The 22142-nt window shown below is 40.8% G+C and overlaps 1 protein-coding gene across 2 annotated transcripts in view; it reads left to right on the top strand.

Moving 5' to 3' along the window:
* LOC135711355 (uncharacterized) overlaps positions 1-22142 on the top strand; it is a 679421-nt gene that overhangs the window by 520533 nt on the left and 136746 nt on the right. Inside the window, exon 6 of one of the 2 annotated variants that reach the window (XM_065234152.1) lies at positions 917-976. The exons of the other annotated variant lie outside the window; for it this stretch is intronic. Within the exon in view, the coding sequence (XP_065090224.1) occupies positions 917-976 (60 nt within the window). The remainder of the gene's footprint in view (positions 1-916; positions 977-22142) is intronic. 2 annotated transcript variants of the gene reach the window in all.

The following is a 22142-nucleotide window of genomic DNA, read 5'->3' on the forward strand; positions in this document are numbered from 1 at the left end:
ATTTGTCGTTAATCTTAATAATTAATCATTAATCATAATCAATCTTATGATTATTCACTAACGTTCTGATTTTAAACCACTGTGCAGTGCATGCTTTGACTGGGAGCTATTGTAAACCTGCTGCTATTGCAGAATAGAACAAGCTTTGAGCTATTTTAGCACTCTTTCGCTCTTAAAATCAACCATACAAATACCAAATCAACAACCAAAAGAACCCATTTTAAAGTCATGGTCCATCGAATGTACAAAATATTATTTTCATCGGACTAACCACAGAGCGTCGCAATAAAATTACGACAAAGCTGTCAATACCACCATTGGAGCACATTTTATCGCACGTCAAGAACACTTGCACAAGCTGTTGCCACTCGAATTCAACCGGTTGCTAATGGTTTTTGTCTCGCCTTCCTCAGCAAAAAGTAGCTACCCGTTCAAACTTATTATCGAACCACCAAAAAATGCCACTTGAAGCGCTGTTGAACATTTCCCCCACCACCATCACCACCAGAGCTCGCCATTTGCCATTAGTCGCATCGGGGCGAAAGAGATCGAAAAACACAAGCACCTAAATCGGGAGAAGCATTCTCATCCTCTTGCTTTTCGAGCGGAGTCTGGGACGTCCTAGAGTACCTACTTAGTAGAAATGTGTCTGTATATAGCAACAATATTGCCGCACCAGTTCACGTATTTCCGCTTGACTGCACCCATCTCTAATTTCATTTTCTTGTTCTTCTTGTTATTTTCTTCTTCCCCCACCGGGCACCGTCTCTGTGTGTTTGTGTATTTGTAATCATCCCACGCGCCAATTCATCGAAATTCGACCACCAACCCGCACCCGCACCCAACCTTGATCGAATCAACCACCACTACCACCATTTCCGCTGAATCAACCTTGACCGGTGCGCACCACTTCCAGAGGACCGAGAATTCGTTCAAGCATCGGGAGGAAACCACTTTATCAGCACCACGGGATTAGGTAATGCACACATTCCATCTTAATAACGCAATGCATAAACACTAACACACTCCCAATCTGCCTTAGACTGGATTCGGAACATCCATCGAAAAATATCACAATTTCTGAACCAGTCTAATTCTTTCCCATAACGTCCGGTTTCCTTCGTTATTCCATTCCAATTTCCTGACAAACGAGGGAACCTTCTTCTGCCTTCCCTGCGCGGGGCTCTTAATCTGCAACAACATTTGCTATTATCGAGTATTCTTGCTTTGCACCCACACTATTCCTAAACCTCCCAACTTTCACTTCCCCCACCACCACCACCCCCCAGGGTCAGAATATAGCACAATGGCAATTTCACTTCTAGGTACCAGTAAATAGCAGCAGCAGAACAGAACACCAGCGGAATCGAATGACAAAACAATAGAATCATAAATTTTCCTCTGACTGGGCCACACCGAAAAACACGAGGGACGACGCGCGCCATTCCTCTCCCAATGGACTATTTATTTTTTTTTTGTTCATCATGAATCATTGCACTACGTAGGTACCTATCAAGGGCAGAAGTAAATTGGAGCTTTTCGAGCAGGAACCAAACAAAAGCTCAGGGGAAAATCGTTTCGTTTGCTCCTTCGGCTACTTCGCCACCTCCGCCCCCGCCGTCGCTTGATCTTGTCCATTTAGGTTAGGTTTTCTGTCGGTGTACTTTCCTTCGAGTTGCTTATTGGTGGGAAGGGATGAACGAAACAAAAATCATGAAAAAACGGAAAAGTAATAGAAAACTTGGTTCCTTCCGCAATTGGTATTCTGTTGATGCTGTTAGCTCCTGCTTGCCGAACAGGATAAAACATACTTTTCGTTTCATGTTTGCAATTTTCGTCATTTTCACGAGAACGTGTACCTATTTATGTATTAATATTCTACTTTCAATTTCTTCAGTACCTTTTAGGTGTTCAATTACTTCAATTTAATTGAACTTACTGTTTTTAGATTTCTTCATATTGGGTTTCTTCAATTTTTACGCAAACTCAGTTCAATTGGATTTATTGCAGGCACATGCTTCTGCCGGTGGCTTTAATTTTCTTGCGTTTTATGCGATTGATACGGGGAATAGTTTTAAACAAGGTCTGGCGAAGACGTAACGATTTTCTAACCAAATTGGAACTGTCAAAATCGAACCAGATTCTACTGTTCATTTAAGTAAGAAACAGAAGGAGATATTTAAATATTAATAAAAAGTCAACCGTTATTATTTTTCGTAAATAACTGGGTGTGGACAAAACATCAAGAATTGTAATTGACCTGTTCTGATTTGGAAAAAATTTGGAGGAGATGATTAAATTAGACAAAATTTTAATATTCCAAATTTTTGGGATGATCGATGCACCCTTCGGTCCAAGCGAGCATTTTCTTTTCTTTTTTTTTCTTGATTTTCAACAGAGCACGTTTGCATTTAATAAATGGAAAACATGTCGACTTTTCAAGGGTTTACCTTCACCCGCCCTGATGAAACCATCCATGCAGCATCAATCATAGTAACCCATGAGTCAGCCGACAAAATTTGACAGCTCTATCAGTTGACCTCTAACCGTGATGGCAAAAACAGTGAAGCAACTCCGGTCAGAACGGCACCCCGCCGCGTCGAAAACGGACATCGTGCGGCACTTTGTGGACGCCGGATACGACCGTTCCGGTATCTACAACATCTTGGCACTATTAGACAACAATCAGAGCATCGAAAGAAAGCCCGGTTCCGGACGGCCGACGACCCTGAGCGACAATAAGCTCCAAAGGATGTTGAAGAGGAAGACCAAGGGAAAAGTGGCTACATCGCTGCGTGCGCTTTGCCGGGAGGTCGGTGCAACCGGCCAAACAGTGAAAAAGTACCTGGCGAACATGAACATACATGTCAGGAAGCGGAAGTCACGTCCACTGGTTTCGGAGTTGACCATCTTATTCAGCCGCTGCCGCTGCGTCATTGCCTGCAGGGCTGAATAAGATGGTCAATTCGTTTTTCCCGGCGAATCGCGACGTGGCGGTGGTGATAGACGACGATCTCACCCTGGATGGCAACGACTGGCAAGGCACTTCGTATTTTACTTCTCTCACGAAGGAAGTGAGCTCCGAGGTGAAGTTCATTTCACACACCAAGTTCCCTAAGAAGAGAACTGCTGCTGTGGCTGACAATCAGCGAGAAGGGGATGTCAAAGCCGCTCTTCTTTCGCTCCGGACTGGCCGTGAACGGGGAAATTTATAATACGAAATGCCTGCCGGAAGTTGCGCCATTCATCAAGAAATACCATAAGGGCGAAGACGCGGTGTTCTGGCCGGACCTCGAAGCGATCGTTGGAGGAGATGGAGCGGCTGAATATCGATGTGGTACCCAAGTCGGTGAACCCGCCCAACGTCCTCCAGCTGCGTCCCATCGAGAATTTCTGGGTCAACCTGAAGCGTAAGATCTACTGCAACAATTTTGTCACGAAAACTGAGGAGGACATGATAAATAAAACGAAGAAAGAACTCAAAAACATGCTTACACGCATATTTTCGTCCGCCATGTCGAATGTTCTGGTTAACTGCCGGAAGGTCGCTCGCAAGGGCGTAGAATTTTTTTGCAAGTGAGCTTAAATAATTACCTTCCATGGGAAATTTATCTAAATAAATTATCTGTCTAAGCTATTTTTATCACCATTCGAAAAAAAGACCATTTTTTTTAAAACGTTTGCATTTCTTCACTTTCTTCTATCAATATCTACGGAAAACATAAAGCTACAAATAATATTGTAGAGTGTTTTATGAGAAAATAAGACAAGGAATCTTAATATGAGTTTGTCATTTTTAAACAGTGTTGCCAAGTATTGTATATTTGTGATTAAAACTTAACACACAATTCTCTCAGGATGAGTAATTTTATACAAGGTGATTTTTTGTGGAACCCTATTTTGTTTACGTATATCTTGAACGTAAGACGCCTGAATGACAAGTGACAGCGCGTGTTCAAAATGTCATTTTAGTACAATTTCTACCATGAACCGCTACACACAGATAGAACGCGCTGAAATTGTAAAACTTTATTTCCAAAACAACTACTCAATTATAAAAACGCAACGTGCGTACAGGAAAAATATCACGGTAGTAAAATGCTAACGTCGAGGACCATTCGTCATCTATTGGCAAAATTTAGTGAAAGTGGATGTTTGGCAACATCAAAGCCTAAGATTAAAGCACGTCCTCGTCGAAGTGGTGAGGTTGTTGATGTCGTAAGAACCGATGTTGACAAGAACCCCGGAACATCATATCGCCGACGAGCCCAGCAATTTGGCCTCTCTCCATCGACCTTATGGACGATTTTGAAAGTTGATTTGCATCTTTTCCCTTACAAGATACAACTGACACAACAGCTGAAGCCAGAAGACAAGCCTCGTCACATTCAATATGCCGTAATGGGAGCGAGTAGCTATGGCGTCGCGTTAATCGGTTTGTGCTTCAGTCGGTTTTTCTTTTGGAGCACCGCCTCCCCCCAAAGAAGAGTTTTAACAAGTTACCTCTATGGTTTTACTGGGCCTTTTCGTTTCTTGGTGCTGACATTCTGTCGTCTGGACAAATACACGCGAAAGAAAGTTTTAAAGTTTTCACTTGGATGTTTTGACGTAGGACTACGTCTGTGATACATATATGGAGGTACACACTGTGAAAACTTATAATGGAACATGTCACGAAATTATGAAAGATTTTTATCGTTAATAACTCAGTTGCCCCTGAACCAATTTCAATAATTTTATCACCAATAGATCATAAATATGTCTATGCATCGATAGCACCGATTGTTGATTTTCAACAAGAAACTATTGAAAAAGCGGTAAATGTCCAGTATTGTCTAAAAGCGTTCAAATAACTAACAAATCCACCAATTATGTACATGTATATGCTGCTTTCCCAACACTGTCATCAGAGAGTCGTTAGTAGACGAACCAAGTCGAAGTGACATTCGCCTCCGATTTTCGAGCGTGTGCGAATAGGGAGGATGCAATTGCGTAACATTTTGCTTACTCATCGCCAGGGCTGTCATCTGATCGCTCAATGTGCGCAATGTACTGATTTTCTGAAATAAGCAACGTGCGAATCCATAAAACACAAAGTTTGCTTGTCTTTCACCCTGCGCAAGTATAAAGCAGCGGAGAAGATAAGACAGACACACACTCAAAAATAATCAAAACTCAATGTGTAGCCCTCGCTCTGACGGCTCCGACGCAGAAAATGCCACTCAGTGTAGGGTTGCAAATGGGAAACCCAGCAAAAAGACAAAATTTTCCTTCGTTATGCTCTTCTCAATCTCCTATGCATGCAGTCGCGTTAAGCAAAGTCTGCAAAGCATTCAAAGAAGACATTAGCGCTTGTTGTGTGGATCGCTTACTAACAGATTAGTTGGAAAAGAGTGTGCGAAGCATGGGTTGAAACAGTTGACGTTTTTTACTACACTCACTTCGTTGTCGTGCGCGGCAGTCTGTTTGTATTCAAACACTCATGCTCTACCGTCGTCTCTCTCACACAACACGAGCGGTTGAATAACATTCGAGCTAAAAGAAAATTATCAAAATAGCTATCATATGACATGTGTGCTTTCGTTGTAATTCCTGATCAGAAATATTATTACTAGGACATCATTGCTTGGTATTTTCAGAATTCACACAAGCACACCATCAGCAGCTCTTATTATGAGAAAAACTAAAATACATACATTCGTGACGGTCTTCGGCGACATTGTCGTATGATAGAGCCTGTCATACGACATTTTAGTTTGGTACTGTACTATGATAGCTTGTTTTGCAAGTGTCGGAGGCAAAGGCAGTCAATTATCACAGAAAATGTGTCGACTACCGTGACCGCTTACAAGACTGGTGCGAAGTAAATGGGAGAACCACACATTCCTTGTCGAGCGTTGTGAGATGCATGCACAAAGTTGCTTTGCTAACGCTCTGAGGTGCTTTCCAGCCCTGCAGTCATCGTCATATTCAGAACCACACGCCCCAACGACCACACAAAATGCTCTCCAGAGTTGTAATCTTGTAACCAAACTTGGAAGCAGGGGTTCAAGTGTTTTTGATCGATTCTCTTCATCGACTTTCTGTTTCGTTAATAACTCGACGGCAAACACATTCATTGATACATTTGCTGTTCAGGAAGATAGAAGAGCGAAATAGGTTAGTGAAGCCATGGTCATCAAAAGATGAAATCGATGAAGAGAATTTACTTTCACCCCTCTGCCTCTAAGCCCCTTAATTCAGTCGTCGTCATTGCAATGAAAACAAGCATTGCACCGCTTTTGGTTCTTGGGTTACACTTGCTGGTTGCAATTCCTTTGTTCAACATTTTCGAAGGACCATCAAAAACATGAAATTATTCTATTTTCTAGGGATGCCTAAAAGTCCAATTATTCTATTAACGGTACAGGTACAGGTTTTTCCAGCTATTCGATTAAATATTTATCGAATTTTCAATTATTCGAGCGCTTAACCGACATTTCTTCTTATACCCAATCGTTTGATTTAGCGCAGTAGAGAAAATAAATAAAGTACTAATTTATTTGAACAGGCATAGAGAAGAACCATGACGTGAAACAGGATCATAAAATCACAAAAAAAAAGTGTTAAGCATCTTTATGCTAAAGGCTAAGATTAAACAACTTGTTGAGAGAAGGAGTTTAACGAGAAAAACTAACCAGAGGAGGAGCTTTAGCTGGGTGAACACTGATATTCTGCGGCCTTTCAACCTGTTGCAGACACCAGTTCACCCTGTCCTGCAGTAGGCCGAGACTCATTGAACCGAAGAATATGGGATTGTCCGGTTAGATTTGCTGATACAGCTGCCTACACATCATCATCACCTTCCAAAGGCTTTAAGTCTGTAGTTCCATCGGCTCTTTTCAGGGCCACCAAGATTTTTCATAAGAGTTGAATTTCTGAACATACACTACCGATCATAAGTTTAAGGACACCCCCAAAAAACCATGCAAACATATTTTGTTCAATGATCTCTCATTTTACGTTCAATTTTCGATCTCCAAAGGTTATTTGAATGAACAACTACTTTTATTTCAAAATTTGACCAACCCAATTCTGAGAAAATCAGTCACGATTCTTCAGAGTAAATTTTGAAAGATATTGTAACTTTGGGAGAACTTTTAGCACACAAAATTTGAAAATTATATTGAACAATTTGCCTACAAGGAAAGTTCCATTCAATACCTTTCAAATGATCTAAAGAGAACGAAAACTGGACGTAACATGATAGAGATACACAGCAAAAAAATAATTTTGATATCACATCAAAGTGGATGCACTACAATCATGTCGAAAATTTCATGTAATTTTTATGACCACATAAATAAAAAAATGCAGTAAAAGCAGCGTAATGTCAGGTCATGCATTGTATTTATGATAATTTTGTCCTTTTAAGCAAGTAATATTACACCATATTTTCGACATGATTGTAGTGCATCCACTTTGACGTGATATCAAAATTATTTTTTTGCTGTGTATGAACATAACAAATTTGTCATGTTTTTTTGGAGGTGTCCTTAAACTTATGATCGGGAGTGTAGGTATCCCAACTAAAATTCATATCAAAAAGTTCTTCTCAGGGTAATCTTAGTCATACTAAAGAGCATAAACAAAGAGAACCCTGTTCAAATTCCTATTCCTACGAAAAATCACAAGCTCCTGCTGCAGTTGACAATTAACATTTATTATATAAGACCACGTAGTCCTACGTCACCATTACGTCCAACCCCATTGGGCTGTCCCTTGTAGTTTGTTTAGCAACGTTTTCGATTCTGGATGTTATCAATTATTCGATGGAAGAGATTTTCTGTTCACATACGATGAGACCCGGTTTTGAGTTATTCGTTCGGTAATTTTCTCATCAAAAATTCTGTGCGTATGAAACACAGATGGTGTGTTTGGCTGTAAAAACAGCAAGAGGATTTTTAGAATACCGCGAGTGAACAAACCGGTGCTATTTCCGAGGCGAAATACGGTAAGACCATAAATCAATAATAATGGCTTTTCCAAATACTACTTCACGTTTCGAAAGCTGGAAGTGTGTTTGCAATCCCATTATCCATATGATAACTGTAATGTTTACATGCGGGGCTTATTGCATGTGAAAGCGACTTTGGAATGGACGTGAATTACCAGGCATTCTGAAACGGGTCGCTGAATCTGCAGTAGAGCTACCATTTTCTAACTCCCGAACTAAAGTTGCATTATTCCTAGAAAATTTCTTCCATAATATTACTGTGGTCAGGAATTGAATCTAGCAGGAAAAAATAATAACGCTCTGGTATTGCATAACGACGCCAGTGGTGTAGTGGTAAGCGTGATTACATCTCACTCCAAAGGGCCTGGGTTCGTCGGCGCCGTCGGGATTTTCTGAGACATAAAATCTCTGATCGCGCCTTCTTCGGAAGAGAAGTAAAACCGTTGGCAGATTTGTTTATGTCCACAGCTTAATATGGAGCAGGTTTTGAGTGCCCCGGGGGAAGTGGTCAATTTCGAACATGACGGAACCATGTTAATATGAATGTCAAACTTTAATAATTCACAAGCCAACACCGGTGGCAGTTTTGACAAGTAAATAAATTGCCATGGCTGCTCTGTAGCAGATTTTGGATACCCCAGGGGAAGTGGCCAATTTGGAACATGTCCGGAACCATATTAATATCGGTGTCAAACTTCAATATTGTTAAAACCAATGGTAGATTTTCCAGCTTGCCATGGTAACTCTGAAGCAGTTTCTGGATACTCTGGGGAAAGTGACCAATATGCAAGGGGTATTCAACTCAGCACACCTTAATCCATACCGAGAGATTGAGCTGTGCCAAACAAGGTTTCAATCAAAGTGTTCCTATCAATGCGTCACAATTCCATGAGTTTGGTAACCCCGAGAGTTATGACTTTTTTTTATTGCGTTTACATTCTTAATTTCTCTGATGGATCAAGGCTCTTCAAGGATTCATTCTCATTAGAGCGTTAGCAGATCGGTAGGTGGAAGAGGAAGTAGAAGCCATCAAATCTGTACGGAGTTCAACCCGTCCACCAGATTCCGGCTCGATGTTCCGTTGCACTACCAACTCCTTGCAGATTTACAGAAACGAAGGCGTACCTGATCGATGATGGATGAAATTTGCCACCTGCTCCCTGTCAAACTCTTCCCGATTAAAGTAACCCACAACTTTGATGGGCGAGAATTTAATCTCACCCTAGGAGCAACTTCCTCGAGCCAGATTTTAATAGAGCCTCAAATCAAATCTTCAGTAATGAGCAAGGCCTTGCAGTTGACCGATCGGTAGGCCACCCATCGCACTGGGCTCCCTTGATACGAGCTAGTTCAAACGAAGGATGATGACTGAGGTGCATCTGCAAAATGATCGGATTTGGTGACGGGGATGTACTTGATATGGATATCCCATAGAAGTCCATATTAATTGAGACCAATGACTAGCATGAATGTACTAGGGAAAACGCAGGGGAAAATGTTAATATTTCAATCCCAGATGATCCTTGGCAAGACCGGTATACGAATCTAGCCGCCCTCTATGATAAGCTGTAAAACTCTCGTAGAAAATCATGCTCTGATCCTTCGTTGTACGCTTCGAGGGACAAAATATTTAGCAAAAATGGATTATGCAGCCCCAACGTAGTCAAAATGTGATATATAGACAATTTCCTTTTCAATTCCTCGATGACACGATAACAGACTTCTTCAAAATTTCCACCACAGAGGGCTTAATATTGATTTGCGTCCCAACTGCGAAAGTGCATAAACTAACGTTCAATGTCTCCAGGTTTGTTTTTTGGTTTTCATGAACACGGGATCCAACCAGTTTGTATCATAGGTAGTCGGTCGCTGGAGGCAACCCGCTGTAGCTGTTTTGACTGCCATATCGACAAGACCCTCTCGACCAGCCATGTGTGGATGAACGTGATTGAAGTCAAGCCCGAATAGAAGCTGTTGTGTTGTGGATGAAATCACGAGCCACAGGGATTTTTGCCATGAATCGGATTGAGTTTTGCTAGATTTAAAGCGATCCACGGTTCAGAGAATACTTTTTGGAGTGATCCTCGATACCGGTTTTTTATTCTTAAATTTTTGATTGAATCGTTGTTTTACCAGTGTTATGTATGACTACAAATTCTCTCACAAGCTTTATTTTTGAGTAAACAAAGTATTCAACCGAGTAGTCAACCTTAGCAACGATTTGCAAAACATCAAAATGTGCTCTATCGTGCTGAACTGTGTATCGGCACAGTGTGCAGAGTTGATTTCCCCTTGCCAATATGGGTATAAAGCTTCAAGATTTTGCAAAGCAATGCCAATGGCAGATTTTTCATGTCCACTTCCTACGGGGAACCCAGAACCTTCTCCAGGATGGTCATCACAACTTGTGACGCAGAAAACGATTCTGGAGACATCCAGCTGAAAAATCATTAGGATTGCCACCCATATTGACGTTATTCAAAAGACTAACATTACTGGTCACTTTACCGGTTTCAAGGAATTGGCTAGATCTCAACAGATCTTGAATCTGTGGGCAGCATTTAATTCAGAATTGATTCTGTTATCAGGAAATGCATGAATTTTTGACATACCTCCTAAAAATCCGAAACATCTCCGGAACAATCTTTTGAAATGATTAATTAAACTTGCTATAAATACCCCGTTAAATGCATCCGATTGCATTAAAATTGGTCTATTTTTCTAAAAGTTAATGCCATGTCAGTATACCTCTGAGATATTTTGAGGACTTAAAGTGTATTTAAAGTAAATTTTGAATTGTTCATGAAATTTTGCGTTCACTTACGCGTTTTTTTTTAGAAAATTCATGTAGAAAATGATGTATTCTTTTTAAATTTCATGTGATATATATTTTTCAATAGTTTAAAAATAATAGCATTGATCTGGGAAAGATCAGATTGATCGGTACCGATCGAAGAAAAAATATAAAAGTATTCTTTGGAACGATTGCTTTTTTTTGTTAATTGATTTATTTGATAAGGCTCAATCGAATTAACTTTACAAAGCCGAGGATTCTTGTTCACTGTACAAAACTATAGTCTAAAGGTACAACACAATATCACTTTATCTTTCGCTCTACAATAAGCTCCTCCATCAGAATAGGACCCGCTTCCAGTGGCTTCATTGTATGGCAGTATCGTCAACGGGGAGAAGAGCGCTTCCATTGCAGCAATGGACGCAAAACGTGATCACTCACACATGGTCATCATGGTTGCTTTCCAAAGTCGACGACGCATCGACTGAAAGAACTGCTGATGAAGAACAATGAGGAGGACCACATAATGGTTACTGCCGAGTAAACAGACAATCGCGTGACACACATCGAGAGTGGTCTGCTTCTGTCGACAGCCGAGTGAACACTGGAACGATTGTTCAAAATATAATAGGTTATTTGATTAGGTGTGTGATTTTGATTTAACAGGTTATAATATTCGTTCTATTGGTATTAAATGAACGATTAAAAAAACGAAAGATTTATTTATTTATTTATTTTCATCAACCGATGTAGACTAGTACAAATACATATAAAAACTCGTTTTTCTTAAGCATATAAAAAAAATATCTGCTATTCTATTTTTACTTCTTACGAGTTATGACTCGGTATGGAGTTAAAATATTGTTTTAGTTTATGCCGAGACATTGAAAAGTCGATGGTTTCGCAGTATTGATTGTAAGACGCCATCATGCGATTTAATGGCCCAAATTTTGCATAATTTGCGCGATGATGGGTTATGGCACATAAATTTCGATTTCTGAGTTGTCGAGTAGGTGCTTAAAAATTTAATTTTAATAAAAGTTCTGGCGAGTTAATGCGCTGCAAAACGATATCGTTTACAAACTAAACCATTGCATATTCACAGCGCTCTTTTAATGTTTGTATGTTTATAAGCGTGTTTCATATGATGGAAGAGGAAATGATGTCCAACCTAATTTACGTAGGGCATATTATAGAAATTGCTTTTGTACTGATTCTAATCTTCTAATCTTCCTTCGTGCGTGATTGAAAATGGAGACCATACAATGCTGCAATATTCCAGTATTGACCTCACAAAGGCAATATATAGTGTTTTAATTGTGTATGGGTCCTGAAAGTTAAAGCAAAAAAGCTTGATAAAGCCTAGCATGTTATTTGCCCTGTGAATAATTGTATTCAAATGGTCTATGAAAGTTAGTTTGGAGTCTAAGATAATCCCTAAATCCCTAACTCTTTCACATTCTTCTACATTCTGATTTTCTAATTCAATTGAAATGTTTGATGGTGTTCTTTTTCTGCTAAATGATATTAAGTTGCATTTTTTACATTCAGTTCTAATAGACTTTTTTACACCATGTTTAAAATACCGTATGCGTGATAATGTTTGCACCATCGTACAAATTAGGTTCCCGTTTCACCTGCGCATACAATGCCTTGGTTTTCTTTGCATGCACGTAACCTATAGCTCATACCGTAGTAGGCTGTGTATAAAAGAAAATGATTTACTTAGTTTGACAGTTGCACCATGACGAAGTGGCAGCGTATTCGTGATTTGTCCCACGCGCAAATGTCGCAAAAAGACATTTAAATCGCCGTGGGAGTGTCCCGGTGGACCGTCAAAAGGGTTTTAGACCGAGAAAAGAAAGGACAACTGTCCGCGAAGGTGGCCACAGGTCGTCCGAGGTCAGTTCGGGTTCCGAGGGTTATCGCTGCTATCAAAAGGAAGATTCGGGTGAATCCAGTGAGTTCAATAAGGAAAATGGCAAAGGAACACGGGATCAGTGACTTTACGGCACGGAAGATCGTAAAGGAAGATTGCGGGGTAAAGTCGAGGGCACGGAAAAAAACTCACATGATTACCAACCGCATCCGGGAGCTACGAGTTGAACGATGCAAGAAAATCTTGAACTTCCTTAAGCGGAAAAATCCGGTAATCCTGTTCACCGACGAGAGCATGTTTACCGTCGATCCCGTACCAAATTCCAAAACCGACCGGTATATTAGTTCTCTTCCGGTAAAAGACGTGGCCGACGAGCACAAGAACGTATATATGACCAAGCATCCGGCTAGCGTTATGGTGTTTGGATTGGTGGCTTCCGATGGCAAAAAAAATGGACCCGGTGTTCATTCCATAAGGCGCTAAGGTAACACGGAGGTCTACATCAGGATTTTAAGTACTTGGAAAAAAATCCGTTCCCGAAAACGGGAACGGACCGTGAACTAAAAATCACGGCCAGCTATCCAGAACAAAATTTTCTCAAATATACACCGTGAACTATGGTTCACGGCTGTGGTTCACGAATATGGGAACTCTTTTTTTCCCGTGTAAGTATGTTTTTCCGTGGATCAAAGAACAGTACGGTCCGAAGCCAAATGTTGTATTTCAACAAGATGGGGCGCCGTGCCACATCTCGAACCGCCCTCAGAAGTGGTTGCAAGAACATATTCCGTTCTGGGCGAAGGATATGTGGCCGCCATCCAGCTCCGATCTTAATCCGCTGGATTACTCAATATGGCGCGTCATGAAGACCAAGGCCTGTTTTAAACGCCACCCGAGTACAGCAAGCCTCAGACAAACATTAACCCGTACCTGGAGAGAAATGGATTCAGACTACATTATTAGAACCTGCCGTGCATTCCGGAAGCGTGTGGAGGCCGTAATTGCAGCAAGTGGAAACTCGATCGATGATTAACATAATTTAAGACTCTGAGTTACAACCCCCCTTTTTATAAATAAAAAAAACTCGAAAACGAAATTATTGAGAATTTTTTTAATTTTGACATTGCTTAATGGTGCAAACATTATCACGCATACGGTATGTGTATTTCATTCTGGAATATATTGCTGTCTTCATCATTTCTTATTTCCAGAAAAAACTTCATGTCGTCGGCATAGATTAGCAAATTTCATTTTTTTTTTCTAAAGAATGAAGGAAATGTCATTTACATCTATCTTCTATATATATAAAAATGAATTTCTGTCTGTCTGTCTGTCTGTCTGACCCTTATAGACTCGGAAACTACTGAACCGATTGGCGTGAAAATTTGTATACAGGGGTTTTTGGGGCCGTGGAAGGTTCTTATGATGGTTCGAGACCCCTTCCCCTTCTGTAAGGGGGGGCTCCCATACAAATGAAACAGAAATTTCTGCATAACTCGAGAACTAATCAAGCAAATGGAACCAAATTAGGCATGTGGGGGCGAGTGTGGGGATATAAGGAGATAATCATAGGGGGTAGCCCCTTTGATAATAGGTGGGAGGGGTTACGTACAATATAGCATGCTTTTTTTTAAATCGGCGCATAAACTCAAGCTAATATTGAATCTCGAGCAAGACCGGGCACACTCAGCTAGTACAGAATAAAAAGAAGTGGTCCCAAATGAGAGCCTTGGGGGACTCCTGATGTGACTTGAATTGGGGTCGATTTCTTTTCATTGAATTTAATTATTTGTTGGCGGTTAGTTGAATATGATTCAAGCCATTTCGGGAGTCCTGGCTCGATTCCAATTTTTTCAATTTGAAAAGTAGCATTGGTATGTCAATTCGGTCAAATGCCTTGCTAAAACCGTATAGAGGGCTTCTACGTGTCAGTAATTCTATTTTTGGTTTGAGAAAATAATGTTTCATTTACAATTGCCTCAAAAAGCTTTGAACTGCAAGAGATAATGGCTATTCTACGATAATAACGTACGTCAGCTTTCCGGCCAGATTTAAAAATAGGTACTAAAATAAGCTTTTCCATATTTTTGGGAAGGTTCCGGATTCTAGTAACATATTAAAAAGTCAATACAATGGAGCAGTGAGTTCTATTGCTAGAATTTTGACGAAGGACTATGTCTTTGATTTCTATATGGGGTTACACTTTGTGAAAACCGAAAATGGAACATGTAACAAAATTATGAAAGATTTTGATCGTTTATAACTCAGCTGCCCCTGGACCAATTTCAATAATTTTATAACCAACTGATCAGAAATATTCCTGCACATCTGTTAAATCTAAGACTTTATCATTTTTAAAATAAGTCGCTATTGAAAAATGTACGAATGTGCAACTATTGCCATGATAGTTAAAATTATCACCGATTGCATGCGAAAAGCGATTTCCCTAACACAGATTTTAAAGTTGAATTGCATCCGGTCTCACCAAACGATGTTTATTTAATCACCGCATGGTGAGTGGTGCTGCTCTCCGGTACAGCTAGCGATCAAGGCTGACCTCAACCGCTGATCGGATTTAGTTCCAATTAAAGTGTGTGGTGATCTCCTGTCGTCGGCATCAGCAGCAGCAGTGCTTTCGGTACGTGACGTTGAACATTGTTCTCTAGTACACAACGAAAAGCTGCATGCAAGACGCGAGTTGCATCCCACATGAGCATCCATAGAAGGAGGAAAAAGCCGTACCGCTATTGATCGGAATCAGTAGCTCTTCGTGAGTCGCGGTGGGTCATCTATGCCAAGTGCGTCATACTAAAGAGTATAAACAGAGAGAACCCCGCTCACATTCCTATTCCTACACAAAACACAAGCTCCTGCTGCAGTTAACAAATAACATTTATTATATAAAACCACCTTTGATTTTTTCGTAGTCTGCTAATTTGTATTCAAAGAATTCCTCGTATTCGCAGTCGTTGGGTCTTTGGTATTCGTGCAAAAATAAAGAATATTCAATTGCTGTGTGAAACGCTTCGTTTTTCCACAATGGTTTTAATGATTCGGTCACACAGAAATTTTCATAAATATTCGTAAGTAAGAAGTCTAAATAGCAATTTTGTTGGTTCAATGATTGATTTGGTTCAATCCTAAATTAGCAGTTTTGTCGAAAATGAACGGCAATTTTTCATTATCCCCATCGACTGGGAGTAAGATACTTTCATTTTCAGAGTCCAGAAGGAAGTCGGCATGGCGTTCGTTGAAGTCTCCATAGATGTGAACTTTCATCTCAGAAGGAAGTTGAGATATAATTTGTTCCGCATTTTGGAAGAATGTTTCATAAGTGTTTTTATGAGCATGGTCGGGTGGAAAATCCACTGAAGCGAACACGTTAACATATGAAACAAAACGATTAGATGGTCGGAGTGCAAAAGCAGGTAAGTATGAAAAGTACTTAATTCAGATATCCCAAAACTCATCCGAGAGGGATCCCAAGAAAGTTTTGCATTGAGCCGATTTCGATTCTGTGTGGTTTCACCAGTTTTAGACAATAGCCTCTCTGACGGAACACTTGTTACCATTCTTGATAAATAGTCTCCAGCAATGGGGTATATATGGATCGACAAAACGTGGGAAATAGGCTGATGTAAGATTTTTTTTGTAATTCTGCCGATATATCGATTGCCTACTGAATTGTCACACTGGTTGTTTGCAGCATCTATGTTCAAGGCAAGTGATGTGCAAAGGTGAAGTCAAAAAAATCAATATTCCAGAGCGACTAGACCTCATTGAACCCACCACGCCTCTGTTGCCCATAGACAATCACCACGTGCCATTTGTTTTGCTGTTCGATGAGAGTATCGACGATTTAGTAGTACAGAACGAGTCGGACGATAATCTTTACTACGATTTCCGCTCGTGTGATTTCGGCCAGTTTAAAACGGCTCTAGGACTGGGACTCTTGACTGGGATTCCTTACCGCTAACCGGGCCATTGGATAGAACATTATCAGCATTCTATGACAAGCTTTATGCAATGCTTAACAACTATGTTCCTTGGAAAAGACGATCGTTCAATTCAGTTTTGAGCAAGCCATGGTGGACCTCCGAACTACGGCATCTTCGTAACATCCTAAGGAAAGCACGTCACCGTTTCTTCCTTTCGAAGTCTGAGAGCGACCGTAATTACCTTCGCGAAGTAGAGCTGCAGTACAAAACAATTCTATTATCCACGTACGATAACTACTTACTCAGCATCCAGGACAGCGTAAGACAAAACCCATCGTGCTTCTGGGATTTCGTGAAAAAGCGGCAAGCATCTTCTCGCATCTCATGCAACGTTACCTTCAATGATGCCCAGGCAAATACAAATGTGGATGCTGCAAACCTTTTCGCCATGTTCTTCGAGAGCGTTTTTAGTAAAGTGTCACCTGTACCAAGGCGCGATTGTTTTGCTCACGTTCCTTCACACAACATCAACCTACCCATTATTCAGTTTTCCGCAAATGAAGTAGTAGAAGTCATCGATGAGCTTGACATCAAAAAAGGACCTGGGACGGACGGAATACCACCCCTTGTTGCTGAAAAACTGTTCAAGAGAACTAGCGAACCCAATTGCTCGCTTATTCAACCGATCACTCCACGAAAGAACGTTTCCGACAGCTTGGAGAGCTGCTTGCATTGTTCATATTCACAAATCTGGCAACTGTAATCAGATGTCAAATTATCGCGGCGTATCTATACTTTGCTGTCTTAGCAAAGTGTTTGAAAGACTGGTGCACAACGTTCTATACAACGTAGCGTCTCCCATCATCTTTGATGGTCAGCATGGCTTTATGAAGCATCGTTCTACAACAACGAACCTCATGTGTTACGTCACCGCACTGTCCCGCGAAGTAGAAGAGAGGCGGCAAGTTGACGCGGTGTATGTTGACTTAGCGAAAGCTTTCGACACTGTACTGCACATTCTAGCTGTGGAAAAACTGAAGCACATAGGTTTTCCAGATTGGATTACAGAGTGGATATATTCGTACTAGTGCGATCGTACTGCATATGTTACGGTCAACTCAACTCGATCCCGCACTTTCAAAATCACGTCTGGTGTACCCCAAGGAAGCGTTCTGGGACCATTAATATTCAACATTTTTATAAATGACCTGTGTTTGCTGCTTTCCTCGTTTAAGCTTTCATTCGCTGATGACCTAAAAATGTATCGTGTCATAGCTTCTCTTCCGGATTGTATTGCCCTACAAGACGATATTGATACTATACTGGTATGGTGTGGCAATAACGGCATGCGGGTCAATAACATGAAGTGCAAAGTTATTACCTTCGGTCGCTGCAATAACCCCATTCTTCATCAATACAGAATGGAAACTGCATCATTGGAACGTGTGTCGTCCATCTATGACCTTGGCGTTACCATCGATTCGAGGCTCAGATTCAACGAACACGTGAGCATTCCCACTGCCAAAGCTTTTTCTGTGCTGGGATTCATCCGTCGCCACGCTTCCGAGTTCACCGACATCCACGCTTTAAAAACTCTATATTGCTCGTTGGTTCGTAGCATTATGGAGTACGCTGCTCCGATTTGGTCCCCTTATTATGTAGCTCATGTTCTCACGATTGAACGGGTGCAGAAAAGGTTCTTACGGTTTGCACTGAGACAACTTCCTTGAAACGATCCGACCAATCTTCCTCCTTATTCTGACCGATGCAAGCTCATAGGATTGGAACCACTATCTGTCAGACGAGTAACGGTGCAGCGGCTATTTATTTTCGATGTCATTGCAGGATCTATAGATTGTCCTGAACTTCTCGCACAGATCCCGCTCAACATTCCTCCTCGACGGTTTCGGAGCTCAGCTTTAATAGCAGTCCCATAGCACAGAACAAACTACGGCTACAACAACCCTTTTGATTCGTGTCTTCGCTTGTTCAATGTTGTCTGTGACGAATTCGATTTTAACTTGACTAAAAACGTTTTTAGAAATAGGATTAGTAGTAATTTCTAGTTTATAAGTAAAATAGATCAGTCTGTACGACTATAGTCGAAGACGGTGATAAATAAATAAAATTAAAATGCAAATGCACTGAACTTTTTTTTTTATCGAAACAAAAATCGAACGAAAAGGATCGATCCAGTCGATTTTTGTCGTGTTTGAGATCGATTAAAAAAAATCGATAAATCGAATCAAAAGAATCGATTTTTTGTGTTTCGATCCAAGATCGCCCATTGCTAGTTATCACAAATTCTTGAACAATATCATTCTGGTTGTTGAGTTCTGGAATTACCCTTAAATATGTCTCCGATATCCCTGCAAAACCTATTAAATTAACTAGCTTTGAATCACCTGAATTCGGAAACACCCTTTCAATGTACTCAGCACACTACACTCCGTTGATACAACAAAAAAAAAAGACCTTCAACAACAATTTCAATGTTGCTCCACATTCCAGAGCGGAAAAAAAAACTCACCAAAGAAAATATTTTCCAGACCACTCACAGCCGCAACGACGACGATGAGACTATCCGAAAAAGCCTTACTCTTTCGGCACCTTTCGGACAACCGACAGTCACAAATGGCCATTAGGCAGGCATTTTAATGGCCATCGAAGAGATAATTTTGTGTTCCTTTGTCGAACTCATGATTTTTCATTCATTTCGATTTGGGATTTGCGAAAAGCAACCAAAAGAAAAGCCACTTCTTGGAACGGATCCAAAAACAACCTGCTCCTCCCGGGACTGAAGTCCGTGTCGCTCGTTTGTGTCGTCCAAGAGGGATGGATCGATAAGTTGTTTCACTCCTACACTTGAAAACAATAAAGGGAGGAAAATCGGATTCGTGAAAACATCTCATCCTCGAAAAAAAAAAAAGAAGGAAAACGGGGCGTACATGTTTCTCCAAAAGGATAACTATTAGCCAAATCGGGAAGCAGGGTGAAACCGGGACGGGGACGGGGACTCATCGAAAGGATAATGGCCGAAAACATCGAGAAGGAAAAAGTCGAGTAATCCTCGGAACATAACACTAGAGACTGTGCAGCACGAAGAAAAAAAATCCGAATTAGAAAGAGGCTTAACGACCGAATGGATAGAGTGAAGAAGGAGAAAAAAATCCTCGCCGAGGATTAAAGGACTCGCCGATCGGTTCTGCTCTATCCATCGACCGATGTGGCTGTGGTGGTCCAAGCTTGCATAAATGATTTTCTTCGCTTCGAAACTTCCTAGCTCAGAGCTCCGACATTCCTTCTTTTTTTATGGAGAGAGAAAACATGGGATTGGAAACGGAAATCGAGAAACGGGTAACATGTAATCTGCTAAATCGCTCCTGCTGGGTTAGAGCGGAGCGAGAAGAGAGGTGGTGCTGTTTTTTCTTCTTTCAGCTTGCTTGCGGTTGAGTTCATTTGAAATTCAAACTTGTACAAATGAGCGTGATTAGCTGATACGGTAGTAATCCGCGCGCCGAAGGACAATGCAATCCAATTATAAAGACCCGGCGGCGAAGTAGAACGGATGTGGATTACTGTGATGTGGTTGGAAAATTGGTTTTCACCTGACCAAAGCACTGAAATAGACCTGTCACTCCAAACATCCAACAGTCACTAAGCATGAAATAATGAAGGCCATGGCATCCTGCCTTTATTACCGATTTCCCAGAAGCACGACAAATGGTCATCCATTTTTCCATCTAAACTTTGATCCTATTTTATTTATAAACTTAATAATTCAACACAAATTGTTAACGGTAGCACTTGGCACCAAAGTCCAATTTGCTACTATTTTCCACAATTCTTCGAATGAAACTTTTTGCCCTCCATGAAAAGCAAAGAAAATCGAGGAAAAATTCCTTTCAATCATATAGCGTCAGAAAATATGTTGCGGTGGCAGCACATTACGATTGCAAAAAGCACGGACAAGGTGAGTGCGATCGGATCAGCTCCCATCCCAGTGACCAGAACAAATATTCCTACTTACTTTATTTGGTTTTCGCTGTTTGCCGTTGGGAGGAAGACTTTGTGAGTCTTTTATTTTTCCTTTCTCCGCATAGTCGTTGTTTCACACCCCCAGGGGATTTCGCCAAACGCAGCAGGAGTGGCTTTTATTCAAATTTATCACCGATATTGGGCGTCGAAATTTGGAAGGCATCGTTTGTTTTCAGGATGGCGACATACCAAATAAAAATAAAGGTGCGTAGCGTAGCAACCGACGGACTTAAAAGGAAACTGTTGATGATCGAAAATGAGCTTATTTGAAAATAAAAGCCGCACCATAACCTACTGGAAGGGAATTCGAACGAATAACTTATTTTTCGATTTCCCTTTGAACCACCCCCATGGCAATTTGACCAGCAAATAATACGTGGAACAAAATCAAGCAAAAAAAAAAGACAAATTTATTGCCAATGCACAATTACCGGCTCCATTTTTCCATGGTTATGAACTCCATTTCGATTCACTTTTTCCTCCAGAAGTGGGAGCACGATCGACCGAACGACGCGAAGGGACTATAATTTTTATGTGATTCAGCATCGCAATAAAAATGATTACGATCAGAAATGGTTATAATAAAAGTGGTCCCGGAAACGAAGAGCATCTTTGTTCGATTTTTTTTTTAATGTGGAACATGCTTCGATTTTCCCTCGTTTGAAAATGCATAAATTTGAAACAGGGAACCCATCGCATCCTGGAACCTGTTGGTGGGAGACGAGCAAAATGCTAATAAAATGAGACGAGACGTTTATCTAATGGAACAAAAAAAAATTGGAGAAGTGAAATGGCTTCGAATGATAAATGCACTGACTGACTGCGAGAGACGAGCGAAAACAAAATTAAACAATTTTCTTTGAGAAATTGTTCGGGAAAGTTATCGCTATGGTAGAAACAAAGAAAACTTTCCGGCGCATCACCTCCGGGGAAGACTTTTGTCATAATTTCCATTTCATGATTTGGTCGGTTATGAACTTTCCAGAAATGACTTTCTCGTCTCGTCTTGCCGTCGCCTACTGTGGTATGCCGTGCCAGTTTGATCAGTGTCAAGTTCAATGATCAACTTTTTGGAGTACCGTGGTCAAATCGAAACTTTGTAACAAGTCTAACGAACCGTGATTAGCGAATTAGGCGAGACTTTAGATATAAGTATGATGGTTTGTGGGTTGTCCAATGGAAGCCGTTAATGGTGTCCTCTGAACGTAATGCTTGTCGAAGCTGCTTAGTACAAGAGTCATTCCAGCTCAAGTGCATAGGGGCCATTGCATAATTATATAAGCACTTTGAGGGGAGTCTAGTAATGTACAGACCATTCAAATATTCGATGAAAAACCTTACGAAGGGGAAGGGAGGGTTGCTAAAAATAACTAAATATAAGTCTTACATTGAGTGGAGAGGGTATTGAGAGGGTGCTTACCTAATTATTGCATGACCCAATTCACCGCCTGAGGTCGATGTCAGCAATGACAACCAAACTGTGGCAAAATGCTTGTT

This window comes from Ochlerotatus camptorhynchus, unplaced genomic scaffold, assembly GCF_037179485.1.
Source record: "Ochlerotatus camptorhynchus isolate MF236.1 unplaced genomic scaffold, CSIRO-AGI_Acam_v1.1 ptg000432l, whole genome shotgun sequence".
NCBI lineage: Eukaryota > Metazoa > Arthropoda > Insecta > Diptera > Culicidae > Ochlerotatus > Ochlerotatus camptorhynchus.